Below are 13,507 nucleotides of genomic sequence, written 5' to 3' on the forward strand. Positions count from 1 at the left end.
AAACGACTACACATTGACGACGCTGTTCAAAAGTTACCATCATAGCCCAGTTCCATGCTTTGATTTCTCATCCTTCACTTTTCATCTGAGAAATCCTCAGAGCTTTAAAAGGGATTAGAAGAGCTTGCTGGTTTCCCCAAGTCAGTGAGGAAGTTGTGCTCTGGAGACATTTTGGTAAAAACATCTACACCACGACACAACGAACTCCTCCTGATATCAAAGGTCATTGGGGATATACCCATATGCCACTCTGAATTCCCCTTGTGAAATGGTCGTCGAGAGGTATTTCAAAAACATATGCCTAAATCAGAAATTCTTGTTAGATTCTCCAACCAAGGTCTTTCTGCTGTGCGTCGTATCTTCAGTCATGACGATGGAATAATGCTGCCTACCAATGTTCTTATTTTGATGTTTACATCGCCACGTCTACCTCCCCCCATCATGACAAGTTACTTGAATTGTAAGGTATGACCATATATTCCAATCCCTCTGTGATGTCGGCGGTTCAGTCATTCGAAAACGTCTTATCGTAGTTCTTTGACTTGTGCTCCTTGTGGTGGCAAAGACCACGACGTCTACGAATGTGAACTTACACCTCAGTGCATTAATTGCAGTGGTTCACACCCCTCTTACTTCTTGCTCTAAGTGGGTGGAGGAGAAAGAAGTCCAACATTTAAAAACAGTGAATAATATTTCCTACCCAAAGGCTCAAAAATTACTGTTCGCCACTCCGATGTGGAAATATGCTGCTGCACTACATTCCACTGATACAGTGGGAGTGCAGTTAGATCTTTCTGTGCCTCCAACAGAATTATTCTCCAACCACATAGAGTGTGGTTTGCCCTCTATAATTAAAAAAGGATCCACTTCCTTTGGCTCAGCTTCTGACATTACCTCGGATAATTCTCCTTCTTCAGCCCTGAGATGCAGAATAATTATTTGTTCACGGCCTCAGATGCTGGAATCTATGTCCACACAACCTAAGGCAAGATCCACGGAGGTCAACAGACCTCGTTCAATAAATTAAAATGACGTGATCGAAAACATAAGAACCATCTGCCCAGTTTTCCTCCATCTAAATTAAAAATGACCACTTTGATAGAATAAAACTGCTGACGTTTCTGTTCTAATGTGGATAACATTAAAGCTTTATTGATTCATATCATCAGGTGTGTCTTTCCTTCAGGAAACGTTTTTGAAACCTTCCATACAGTCACATTTTGGAAGTTTTCTTTGTACCAGAATGACAGGTTGTGTGATAGTTGAGTGCATGGAGAGTGGCACTAGTGGTCAACCAGCATATGCCCACCTTGTCTTTGCCTCTTGATACACCCTTGGAGACCATAGCCATCCACGTTTCCTTGGGTCGTACCATCACTCTTTTTTCTTTCTAACTGTCTCCTAGAGAAATGTATTGTCAATCAAATCGTAATGCTCTCTTTGAACAGTTGTTGTCTCCCTTTTTAATTCTGGGGAGCTTTAGTGGTCATAATCTCTTCTGATATTGATGGGAGAGGTCGTTTTGTAGAGTATATTCTCTCGCATTACCTATCTCGCTTCAGCACCGGTTCTTATACATATTTTCATGCACCTAACCAGTCTTTTACTGCTATTGATATTTACATCTGTTCCCATTCACTTTTTTTAATTTTTTGGAGGGTTGACAGTAATCTTTGGGTAGTGATTATTTTCCTATCATTTTGAAGGAAACTGGCCGTGGTCGATGCCACCCAGTCCACATGCCTCAGTGAAAGCTGGATCAGGTCAATTGGCTCCCTTTCACTGCTCTCATGGAACTTGATCTTGCTGTCGTCTTTAAGCCATCAATAAATGACTGTGTGGCAGCAGTGACTGATTGTATTGTCCAGACAGCTGCTCAATCTATTTCTAAAATCTTGACAGATTTTCCATGGTTCCCTCGTCTGTAATAGAATCCTGCTTGCCAAATGACAGGGAAAGCTCAAAACAGACCTGGAATACCTTTCATTGGTATTCCACACTTTCCAACTACCTTTCTTTTCATAGTTTATTTTTGGACTAAATTCACAAACAGCATCTCTTCTACTACTATTTACAAAATCATATGGGGCAAGATTCGAAAGATTTCCAACTTGCTCTCTGATGGCCAGGAAATTGCTGATTAGACATCGCTAACACTCTTGGTGAAAGCTTTTCTCGTGTATCTAGGACTTCTGTTTAGTCCTCAAACGTTTTGGTCCTCAAATCTCAGGCAGAGTGATCGCCTTTTTCCTTTTGGTCTCGTCGTCTCTATGACTATAATCATCCCTTTGCACTGGTGGAACTTAAACCATTGATTTGACAGTATATTAGTCGGACCTGATGATATTCACTATGAGACGCTGCACCATCACTATCCTGCCTCTCTTGCTATTATTCTGGTTGTTTTAATCAAATCTGGCAGAAGAATGCTCTTCCTGATGCTTGATGCCAGCCTATTGTCCCTCTTTAAATTATCATCCAACTACTTTGACGAGCTGTCTCTGTAAAATCTTAAAGAAGGTGGTTAAAGCTCATTCTATTCGAGTTCACGAATCAAACAAACTCCTCTCTCCAACATAATGTGGGTTCTGATGACAGCGCTCCACCGTGAACTACCTGATTCAACTTCAAACGTCGAGAAGAGAAGTCTTTCTTAAGCGACAACACCTTGTTTCTGTATTCTTTGACCTTGAGAAGGCTGACGATACTATATGGAGGTACGGCATTTTGAAAGACTTCCACTCATATGGGTTACGTGACATTTACCTACTTTTATCAAAACTTTTTAATGGACTGGAGACTTCAAGTCCGTGTGGGCTCGATGCTCTTCCCATCTTTTCACAAGAACTAGGAGTCTCTCAAGTCTGTGTCTTTCGTGTCACATTTTTCAGTGTGAAGATCAATACCATCACTATACAACTTCCTCCTACTGTTGCAAACGGACACTATTGTGACGACTTCCACATCTTGTGTCAGAAGTTGGGACTTATCTTTGACTGTAAGATGACCTTCATTCCACACATGAAGCAGTTATGTGTCAAGTGTACAAGAGCAATAAAATTCTCCGTGCTTTTTCTTTCACCTCTTGCAGAGTGGATTGATGCTAAAGATCTATCGTACCCTCATTCGATCCAAAGTAGACTATGGATCTGTTTTCTATAGTTTTGCCGATGTTTGACCCCATTCACCACCTAGGGTTTCGGCTCTGCACGGGGCTTTCTGTACTTCTCCAGTCCAGAGTCTGTATACAAAATCTCACAAACCTTCTCTACACATCTGCTGTTTGCATCTTTCTTTACTGTATGCGTCAAAGCGTCGATCATTACCACAGCATCCCACCTGGGATTTGTCTTTCTTCCTCAGGGGGTCATGCTTTTTCAGAATAGACTGTATGCCACTGTTCCTTTTGGTCTTCATATCCAGACACAGCTGGCTGAATTATGATTGTCCTTAGATAACGTCTTCTCTGGCACTAGAACTGCTGTGCCTATCTCATATATAGACTGCAGCCTTGGATTCAAGGTTCAACGTCGCGCCATTTGGCAGTCTACTTGGTGTGAACAGCGTGATTAACAAGCTTTTCCAGATCAAGCTTTCTGTTCATATTTTTCCATTAGAATCGGTAAAAGGAAGTTGTCCTAACTAGGCTACGCATTGGTCACAATGTTTAACTCGTCTTTTTTATTTTATCTGTAACCATTTGTAGTAGTTGAGAGAGCTAATAATTCACCATTCCATAATTAATTTGGAATAGAAAGTCTTCTGCGTGTGTTGAATTATATTCTTGTAAACCGGAGATCGAAAAGTCGTAAACTTTTAATAATCCCTTTGCTTAAATAAAAACCACCTATTGCAACGTCTATTTCATAGAAGCTTGTATCACTTTGGCCCTAAGTCTCTATCCTCTTCTTGGAGGAGGGCAAGTTTTTTCAAATGGTAACATTTACTTGTACAAGTTGGTACGTCAACATTTATTCAAAACAACAGAACATTAAGACCCATTTATCTGACTTGAAATTGTGGTATAACATTTTGTTATCCTTAAATGTCCTTTTTGTGTGTAGACTTATTTTGAAATGCTCTTTACTTTAGTAGCCTGTCAGCTATTAATTAAACGACATTAGCAGACACTATTCTTGTGAATGAATAATTTATTGACTTGTTTTCTTGTGCTAGCTTCCTTTTTCATTTGTTTCATATGTTCAATTTATTAATTATGTAACGTTTCAATAATTTATATTTCTGTGGAACCCTTTAACTACCTGATTGATATCAGTGTGTCTGAATCCACAATTTGATATTGTGATATGAAGTACTGGGTAATTTTATTAAAAATAAATAGTTTTTCTTGGTTTGTATTGAAAATAATCTTAATAAAGACAAAAGTAATAAAAGTTGGTGGCTTATTTGAACAAGAGATTCTAATACGTTTTTTGCCTAACAGTAAATATTTTTTTCTCATATTTGTATGCAATTAGTTTTTTTTAATCGTAGAAACAGAGTGAGCTTAGTGAGTTTGCTTAGCAATTTAATTTTAAATCAAGTTGACTATTTTGTGTCATATTATATTCATTCTACTATATCGAATAATATCATTTGCATTAGATACTACAGTTTGAGTGTCAGTTTATCTCTGTCTCGAGTTACTAGTTGATACTAACTTTAAGTTGTGCGGTCACCATATACTTTATTTCAGACAAATATGGTACTAAAATAAGATGTGAAACTTTATTAATATTTATATGACTTTCTTCTTTCACAGTCAATTACAACATCTCATGCTCCAGTAAGCAGATGAAAGTCTCTGTTCTTTTAAATAATCCCGATTCAATTTTGTACTTGGATAAGCTAAAGAGTTACCCAGGTGAGTTAATGATATGCATTAAAAAAGTAGTATCTATTCTGAGCATTATTTTACCTGTGAATTAAGATACTTGCATTAAAACACATTTTATCTTGTTAGCCCTAAATAATGTATAGTATAGGACACTAACTTGCAAAAACAATTTGCCAAACCTCTAACTAATTATATAATTTGTTATTTTAAACTCAAAAACAAGCCGAAACAAAATGAAAACAAATTAAACAAAAAACGCTACATTAACTGAAAAGATCCCAGGGTAAAAACTACAATGCCGGATTATAAAATGTACCCTAGGTTTTGGAGGTGACTAAAGCGGTGGGGATACACCGTCTATCGATCTTATCCTCCATTTGCCAGTCTCGCATAAGAAATAAAGAATAGCAATATGTATAGAATTAGAAAAAAAAAAAAGAAATATAAATTATATTTTTTATTTGTTTTTGCTTCGGCTTGTTTTGAGTTAAAATAACAAATTATATATATTTATATTTGCTTATGCAATTTAAACTTGGTTTACATCAAATATTTGAATATAAAAATATAATTACATACTTTTTCCTCTCGTGTACGAAATTATTTAAACCAGATGTTTTCGAACTGTGGGCCGCCGTCTTATTGCAGGAGGCTTCAAACGGAAACGGTATAGCATGATCTTATGGATAGGGTGCTCGACTCACAATATTTGTATCGCAGGATCGTATTCCAGTCATCGAAATATTCTCACCCTTTCATTCTCAGGGGCATGAAAATATTAAGAACTCCTGATTTAAAGATATTTATGAAGCACTTTCTTTCCGTTTGTGTTATATTTCTTTTTTACTTCGGCAGCTTAAAACAATATATCAAATATTGGTGATAAAATTATGTTATACTGCAAATATCCTTTTGTTTTGGGTTTTTCACACTTCTAAATCCATTAGTTTTAAGCCAACGTAGTTTTTAAAAAATAGATTCGTAACCATTAAACCTTTTGCGTCATGAAATTTTCTTAGTGTCAACTGTTTAGCTAGTTTAAATAATATAAATTGTTTACTACTACCTCATTATTGGTTTAGTATCGAGAGAAGCTTCAAAATTCACATAAAAGAGCTTCTTTACATCTCTTGACAGAATGTCAACCGGAAATCAAGAACGGACGAGCTGTGTTCAGACTTCCTCTGGATAATTTCTACGCTTGTGGCACAGTCAGAGTGTTGAACAAATTAACAGTACGTTTTTGAATACTAAAATATTTACCTTTAATAAACGAGATTATTTTCAAAAATAAGTTAAAGATTGTTTTCGAGTTGTTTTTGTTATAACAGCATATTCATGATTGTAATTTTGATCGGAATAACCTTCACATTAATTATTATAGAAGAATAAGATCTTAATAATATAGTTGATTAATTTCTCACGCCATCCAAGGAATGTGTTGTTGCTAGTGGCAGGGCTAACAGAATTTTAGCTTTTTTATAGAAATATTGAATACACTTGAATACAGAAGTTATGCTTTCATTGTATAGATCACATTTTGAGTATTGTATTCAATTTTGTGCTCCTTATCGTAGAAAAAGCAATAAACTACTAAACATCGTTCAGAGGATGGCTATTACGATGATGTCTTGGATAGAAAGGTTGCCACACAAGGATAGATTAAGGTTTATAAATTTGTTTTCTATTGGAAAAAATAAGAGCAACAGGTATCTCTCGAGGTGATTAAGATTGTTAAAAGAACTGACAGCACTGATGCACAATATTTCGCATTTAATGGTGAGAATGGTAAGAATAGGAGAGAACACATAAATTTTGGCAGGGTAATCATCCTTAGCTAAATAAGTTTTATTTTTCTAATAATATGGTTAGCTTAGAATGGGTTACTTCAGATGCGATAAAAGCAGCTAATTTCAGGTAATTTTAGTGGCGGCTTAATAAATATTTGAACGATAAGGGCATAGCTTGGTTGTTGTCCTTAATTTATGTTTGTATGAATGTATATATAGTATTTATTATTATTTTTAAAGTATACATTTATTGACTTTAACCTTGATATATGCTAGAAACCCAATGTACACAAATAATCCAAGTCAACTGATAACACTGTGTAACAAAATTTTTACTTTGTCTTGTTCCTGGGTAGAAAGTGTTATTTCCCAATTGCTTATGCCTAAAGTAAATGGAAAAGACCTATTTTTTCTTCAAACTTTGTTTTTGTGACCTGGGTAATGATATATTCAAATTTACCCACTTTCCAGAACATTCCAGGTAGATTCAGTGCTGAGTAGCTGATAGAGAATTTTCAAGAACTTTGTAGAATGTTGTAGAACTTACAAAAATTTTCTAGAATGTTGTAGAACTTACGAGAATTTTCTAGAACTTTCCATAGTCATATATATACAGGGGCTCACCACTCATTACTTCAGTTTAGTTCTAGCTACCTAAATGAACACATACCTATCTGATTTTATCAGAGATAGCATCAAGAAGCTGCAAGCATTTTCCAGACGCATTCTGCTATGTATGTGGCTAATTTCAAGACGAGCGAAGAAGTAGCTCTTCTTCTTATTAAGAAGAAGTACCTGATAATATATGTGAAGGCATATTTCGGCATGCCTGTCGGGGATCAAGACAAACCCTGGGCACATCAATTTACCTGCAAGCACTGCTAAAAAATTCTAGAAAGTAGGACTGGCAATTTTTGTTTTCTTGAATAGTAAGATTTTATATTATACAAATTTTAGACTTTTCAAATTTAAATATCTTTTAATTTTTTAAGCTTCCAATAATATAGAAAAAATGTCACATATAAAATATTTTGCGTAAACCTCTTACACATTGGTTGTGGATGAAATAAATTTATTCTTCATAATAACAATTTTATTTTGCTCTTTTGCAAGATGGTACAGAGGGGAAAAGAGAGTCATGAAGTTCGCTCTTCCAAGAATTTTGCGTGAACCCACTGACCACTCAAGCAATTGCTACTTCTGCATGGTGAACCCTTCCAAATTTTGCGCTGGCAAGAATGCATCTGCTCTCATGTATCCGGACCTTCGATTATCCATCGCCCCAGTGCCACACTGCCCTGAGCTCCCTGTACCCACTCTGCCAGAAAGAAAGCAGCCATCCTCAGAAGAGAGCAGCAAATCAGAAGAGGAGGTAGACGTTGAAGATCCAGATTACAATTTTCAGAGGTGCAGCTGGTGAAAGAAACTCATACTACCCCAAACAAAGAGACCTCAATGACTTGATTAGAGATCTTGGTCTTACAAAGTCGAATGCCGAGCTTTTGACATCTAGGCTCAAGGAATGGGATTTGTTAGATGAATGTGTGCAAGTTTTCAAGCCTTTTCAAGCGTCTTCGCTCGCCAAGATGAGCTCTGCGTCTTCCACAATGTATCCGGTCTGTGCGAAGCAATTGGAATTGCATGTAACTCGAACGAGTGGCACGTCTTCATTGATAGCTCATCCACAAGTCTGCTGCTCCATAACGGGAATAAGTATCCGTCTCTTCTCCTGGCTCATTCGGTGCACCTCAAAGAGCAATTCGAGCGCTTCCACCAAGATATACTGGACTTTGAACGCCGCTACCAAGGAGCGTATAACGAAAACATGATGGGAGACTATATTTGGGGGCTGATACGTTAAAGTGATTTACATTACAGTCACAAATCTTGAAAAAACTACTCACTTCTAAACATTTTGTTCATTTTTGCATAACTAGTATAAATACATGTAAATCTTGATTCATATGTTGTTTTATTTAGGCTTTATGTAAATGAAAATGTGCAAATTTGTCCGTTTTACATAGAAAATAGGTTGATTTCTAAATTTCATTATCCAGGTCACAAAAGCAAAGCTTGAAGGGAATGATGGTCATTTTCTGTACATTTACAACATAAGCAATTAAGAAATAACACATACTATCCAGGAACAAAATTTGTGTTACATTGTGTAATTCGTGGTGTGAGACACATAAAAACGGCAATATCAATAAACATTTTCTTATTCGTCCGTATCGACTAACGATTTCTGAAAAAAAACACACAATAATCACTACCCTTATCTCTTCATTATAATTAAACAATATGAAGGAACCTTTAATGAATATTTGAGTGCTATCGTCAGGAAGATACTGAAAATTCTAGCAGCAATACAAACTCGTTATCGTTTAACAATTACTAGAACGTAGTCACTAGTACTCACAATGAACAGTCTCCTAATGACGTCTGAAGGAAATTCAGGATCAGAAGAGACCTTAAGTATCAACAGTACACGGGGCGGTAGACATCTTAAGTACAAATATTATACGGTCATCTAATAACTCCTCGGAGAAATATAAGGCCAGTAGATATCTTTTGTACCAATAAAACACAATCTCTAATGACTCCTAAGGAAAGTTCAGGGTCAAGAGACACCTTAAGAACCAACAATACACAGTTACCTAATAACTCCTAGGTGAAATATAGGGTCACTAAACATCTAATGTAATTAAAGTACATAGCGCCTAATGTCTCCTGATGAAAAATATGAAGTCAGTAATTATTTTATGTAGCAAAGATGTAGTTTTATTATGTCAGTTTGTAGTATTTACATTTGACAATTTTTTGCACTTCTTATAATAAAATCTACTAAAATTTGGATTTTGGTTGTTAAAATTCTTTGATCTCTTTATGTGTTTGCACTTTACTTGCGTAACGTTTAAGTGAATTTAGTTGAATCTATGAAAAGGTGTAATTGAATATTATAATGACTATGAGTAAAATGTTTTGTCTCAACAAGTGTACAAATTTAGTCACAATTATATCACGTTCCGTGCTTAAAAATTGAAACTATCCTCTTAGTTTATTTCCAATCCTGTGTGTTTCATACTCTTCAGCTATAAGTTTCACATCTCTCCAGTTAATTATTTTCAATCCACGTAGTTTTAACTGCCTTTGATCACATCAAACCAGGAAAGAAAACGAATGGCGTTAGGTTCAGGTAGAAAACATCCGTCACCATTTTATATCAACGTGCTCTAAACATTTTTGCTAAAAAGTCACGAATTTGACGTGTTACTAAAATAGTGAATTTGGCGAAAATCGATGAGAATGAACCAAACTCTGCAACTTGTTTTTACTTTTTTAGAAAAAGCTTTTATTTTTTAAAAAAATTAATAGGTACAATAATTTGTAGACATCCTGTATTATGAATGAACAAAATATAATTGGAGATCTATACAAAATTCACTTGACTCAGTATAATAATACTATTTTTGAAATAAATAGCACTAAAATTTACATCTTAGCTATTTCAAGGTTATTAATTTTCTTTGTGTTTCAGGGGCAAAAGATTTTCTACCACAGAATTATTGTTGAACATCCATTAGAACCAAAAGAGGTGATTTTAGCCAAGTGTGTTCTTCCGGCTGAGAAGCACACATTTCTAGCTCAGAACCGGACTAGAAGAAACATACTGCCCCCTAACTTCATAGAGCCTGAGTAAGATCTAATATGTTATTTATTGTCTGGCAGAAATCGCTAAAGATGAAAAGACATATTAGTCAGACACAGTTAGAAATGCGTATATTTCGTTCTTTTAGTAATAAGTTATTTATATTATATGTTGAAATATATTTGTTTTTCAAGGATAAACTTCATTCTGATAATCAAATTTAGTACAAAAACTAGAATAACAATTTCACAATAAAGAACAGTTTCTGAAGACTGCATGAACAATAATTTGTCAAATTTATACGCAGAGAGTCATACCAAAACTAAAACCATAAACAAATGTTATACGTGTATGCTTGACAACCTGTGAAGAATTTGGTAGTGGAGTAAAAGATCAGGCGTTAATAATAACAACAGAGCAGTTTAATCGATTCAACCTAAATGTCCATATGTGTGAAACTGTTGAAATTCCAAATTTTAAAACTCGTTATTTCTTCTCTACATCAGGGCCCGTCATGGACAGGTGGTTAAGGCACTTGACTCGTGATTTAAGGGTCAAGTGTTAGAATCCCAGTCACACCAAATATGCTCACCCGTTCAGCCGTGGCAGCATTATAAAATGACGGTCAATCCTACTATTCGTTGGTAAAAGAGTAGCCCAAGAGTTCTTGGTGGATGGTGATGACTAGCTGCCTTCTCTCTAGTCTTACACTGCTAAATTAGGGACGACTTGCGCAGATAGCCCTCGTGTAACTTTGCGCGAAATTCAAATCAAACTCTACACCAGAAATTACTTTTTTAAAATTCCTTAATACAAGTTACACCTTTGAAAATATGTAACATATACTGTTTTTTGTGACTTTGTTCAATATGTAAACATGTTGCATATTGACATTGAATTTTAGTGACGTAAGGTTTTAAATCTGTATTCTCATTAAACACTTATTATATTACCCTAATAAAACATCAAAAACGCTTACACGAACAAGGCTCGTTCTTCTAAGAATTTCTGTCATTAGCATAGCATGCATACTAGAAAAAGCAGCTTTAGCTAACTCATATATATCAGCATAAATGACAAGTAAAAATTAAAACTTTTTTGCGAGCACTTGTTAATTACCTTGACAGTCATTTCTGTTATTATCTCTTTGAAGTCGTCATTTTATATTGCTTTAATTTGGCAAATTATATAAGAAAATGGAAAAGCTTCTTCCACATAAAGTCTTATTTCGTAATTTATCTTGTTTGTACGGAAGTTCTTTTTTTAATCTTTTGTTTTATAAGAAATAACAGATTTTTGTTTGGTATTATTTTTTTTGTCTATAGCATTATTCTAAATGTAAAAGTTGTAAAATATGTCTAAGAATTAATTTGATTTACTTTAAGGACATGAAGAGCTTGCGAAACAACTATTTAAATGAACTTGTTGAATTACCACTACATAATTTTCAACTCCCCCTTTCTAGCAGAGACGATTCATCATTGTCTCAGTGCTTACATTCCTAACATTAAGTGCTCTTTAATGTAGAAAAAAAAGATACCTTGTGGAGGAAGTTATGTATTGTTATTAGGAAACTGTTATTGTATATCAGTGTATAAAGTTTTAATGTTGCATTTGTAACTATTTAATAATTTAATTTTGCTACTCTTTTAAAATGTATAAAATAATTTAAGAAGAGTGTGTGTGTTTTCTTATAGCAAAGTTATATCGGGCTATCTGCTGTGTCCACCGTGGGGAATCAAATCCCTGATTTAAGCATTGTAAATTCGGAGAGTTACCGCTGTTCTAACGGGGACTAAAGATAGTTAAAGTCTTAAAGTTAAATGTCTCATTAATTTAAAAACCGAAGTAATATTTTCATTGTGAAGGTAAAAAAATAAAAAAGTGTGTTGTAGAATAAGGGGAAGAGGGGTTGTCATTCCACTTATGAAATTGCTGACAAGACTGTGTATGAAATGTATAATTGATACGTTCAAGCAAATTAAATATTATCGGAACTTTGGATATTAATTTACACATTACAATAACATATTTTCATCATTATCATAAAAATGACTCATAAACCTATACAACACCGATGTTTCACAATCTGAGTGTTCTTAAAAGAATTAAATCCTCTGAGTTACTTCAAACTCTAGAATTCTAGAACTTAATCATTGATAGTGAAATCATAGTTGCTAACAATTTTTTGTAAAGTAACTTGAAGAAACTTGAAGATAAATGTAGTGTTGTTTTTTTTTTTAATTCGAACATTGAAAATACCGTCATATAAAATAAAGATTAATTGTTTACATATGTCCTGCAGCTATGTCAACATCACTCAGTACATTGAACAGAGGGCTCCAGTGCCGTACCTCAGTTTATTTCTAAAACAAAATGGGAGAGTTCTGGATACAACGTATAATGTTCAACCTGGAACACCGCTAGAAATGGTTATCTTCTTAGATGATAAAAGTGCAGGTAAGAAATCAGTTATAAAAATCTCTGTACAGAAGAGCCGACTCTAGTGAAGAGTTGACTCTAGTGATATGTTTACAACTTTTATTACTGTACAGTGTATTGAAGAGCCGACTCTAGTGATATTTTTACAACTTTTATTACTGTACAGTGTATTGAAGAGCCGACTCTAGTGATATTTTTACAACTTTATTACTGTACAGTGTATTGAAGAGCCGACTCTAGTGATATTTTTACAACTTTTATTACTGTACAGTGTATTGAAGAGCCGACTCTAGTGATATTTTACAACTTTTATTACTGTACAGTGTATTGAAGAGCCGACTCTAGTGATATTTTTACAACTTTTATTACTGTACAGTGTATTGAAGAGCCGACTCTAGTGATATTTTTACAACTTTTATTACTGTACAGTGTATTGAAGAGCCGACTCTAGTGATATTTTTACAACTTTTATTACTGTACAGTGTACAGAAGAGCCGACTCTAGTGATATTTTTACAACTTTTATTACTGTACAGTGTATTGAAGAGCCGACTCTAGTGATATTTTTACAACTTTTATTACTGTACAGTGTATTGAAGAGCCGACTCTAGTGATATTTTTACAACTTTTATTACTGTACAGTGTATTGAAGAGCCGACTCTAGTGATATTTTTACAACTTTTATTACTGTACAGTGTATTGAAGAGCCGACTCTAGTGATATTTTTACAACTTTTATTACTGTACAGTGTATTGAAGAGCCGACTCTAGTGATATTTTTACAACTTTTA

At 34.8% G+C, this 13,507-nt stretch overlaps 1 protein-coding gene across 1 annotated transcript in view; it reads left to right on the plus strand.

Annotated features, from left to right (window-relative positions):
- The window catches only part of LOC143244748 (uncharacterized), a 54,013-nt gene that overhangs the window by 10,519 nt on the left and 29,987 nt on the right, over window positions 1-13,507 (plus strand). Inside the window, exons 2-5 of the mRNA XM_076489974.1 lie at window positions 4,763-4,864; window positions 5,975-6,072; window positions 10,166-10,323; window positions 12,582-12,736. Coding sequence (XP_076346089.1) covers window positions 4,763-4,864; window positions 5,975-6,072; window positions 10,166-10,323; window positions 12,582-12,736 — 513 coding nt within the window. The remainder of the gene's footprint in view (window positions 1-4,762; window positions 4,865-5,974; window positions 6,073-10,165; window positions 10,324-12,581; window positions 12,737-13,507) is intronic.

This window comes from Tachypleus tridentatus, chromosome 2, assembly GCF_004210375.1.
Source record: "Tachypleus tridentatus isolate NWPU-2018 chromosome 2, ASM421037v1, whole genome shotgun sequence".
Taxonomy (NCBI): Eukaryota; Metazoa; Arthropoda; class Merostomata; order Xiphosura; family Limulidae; genus Tachypleus; species Tachypleus tridentatus.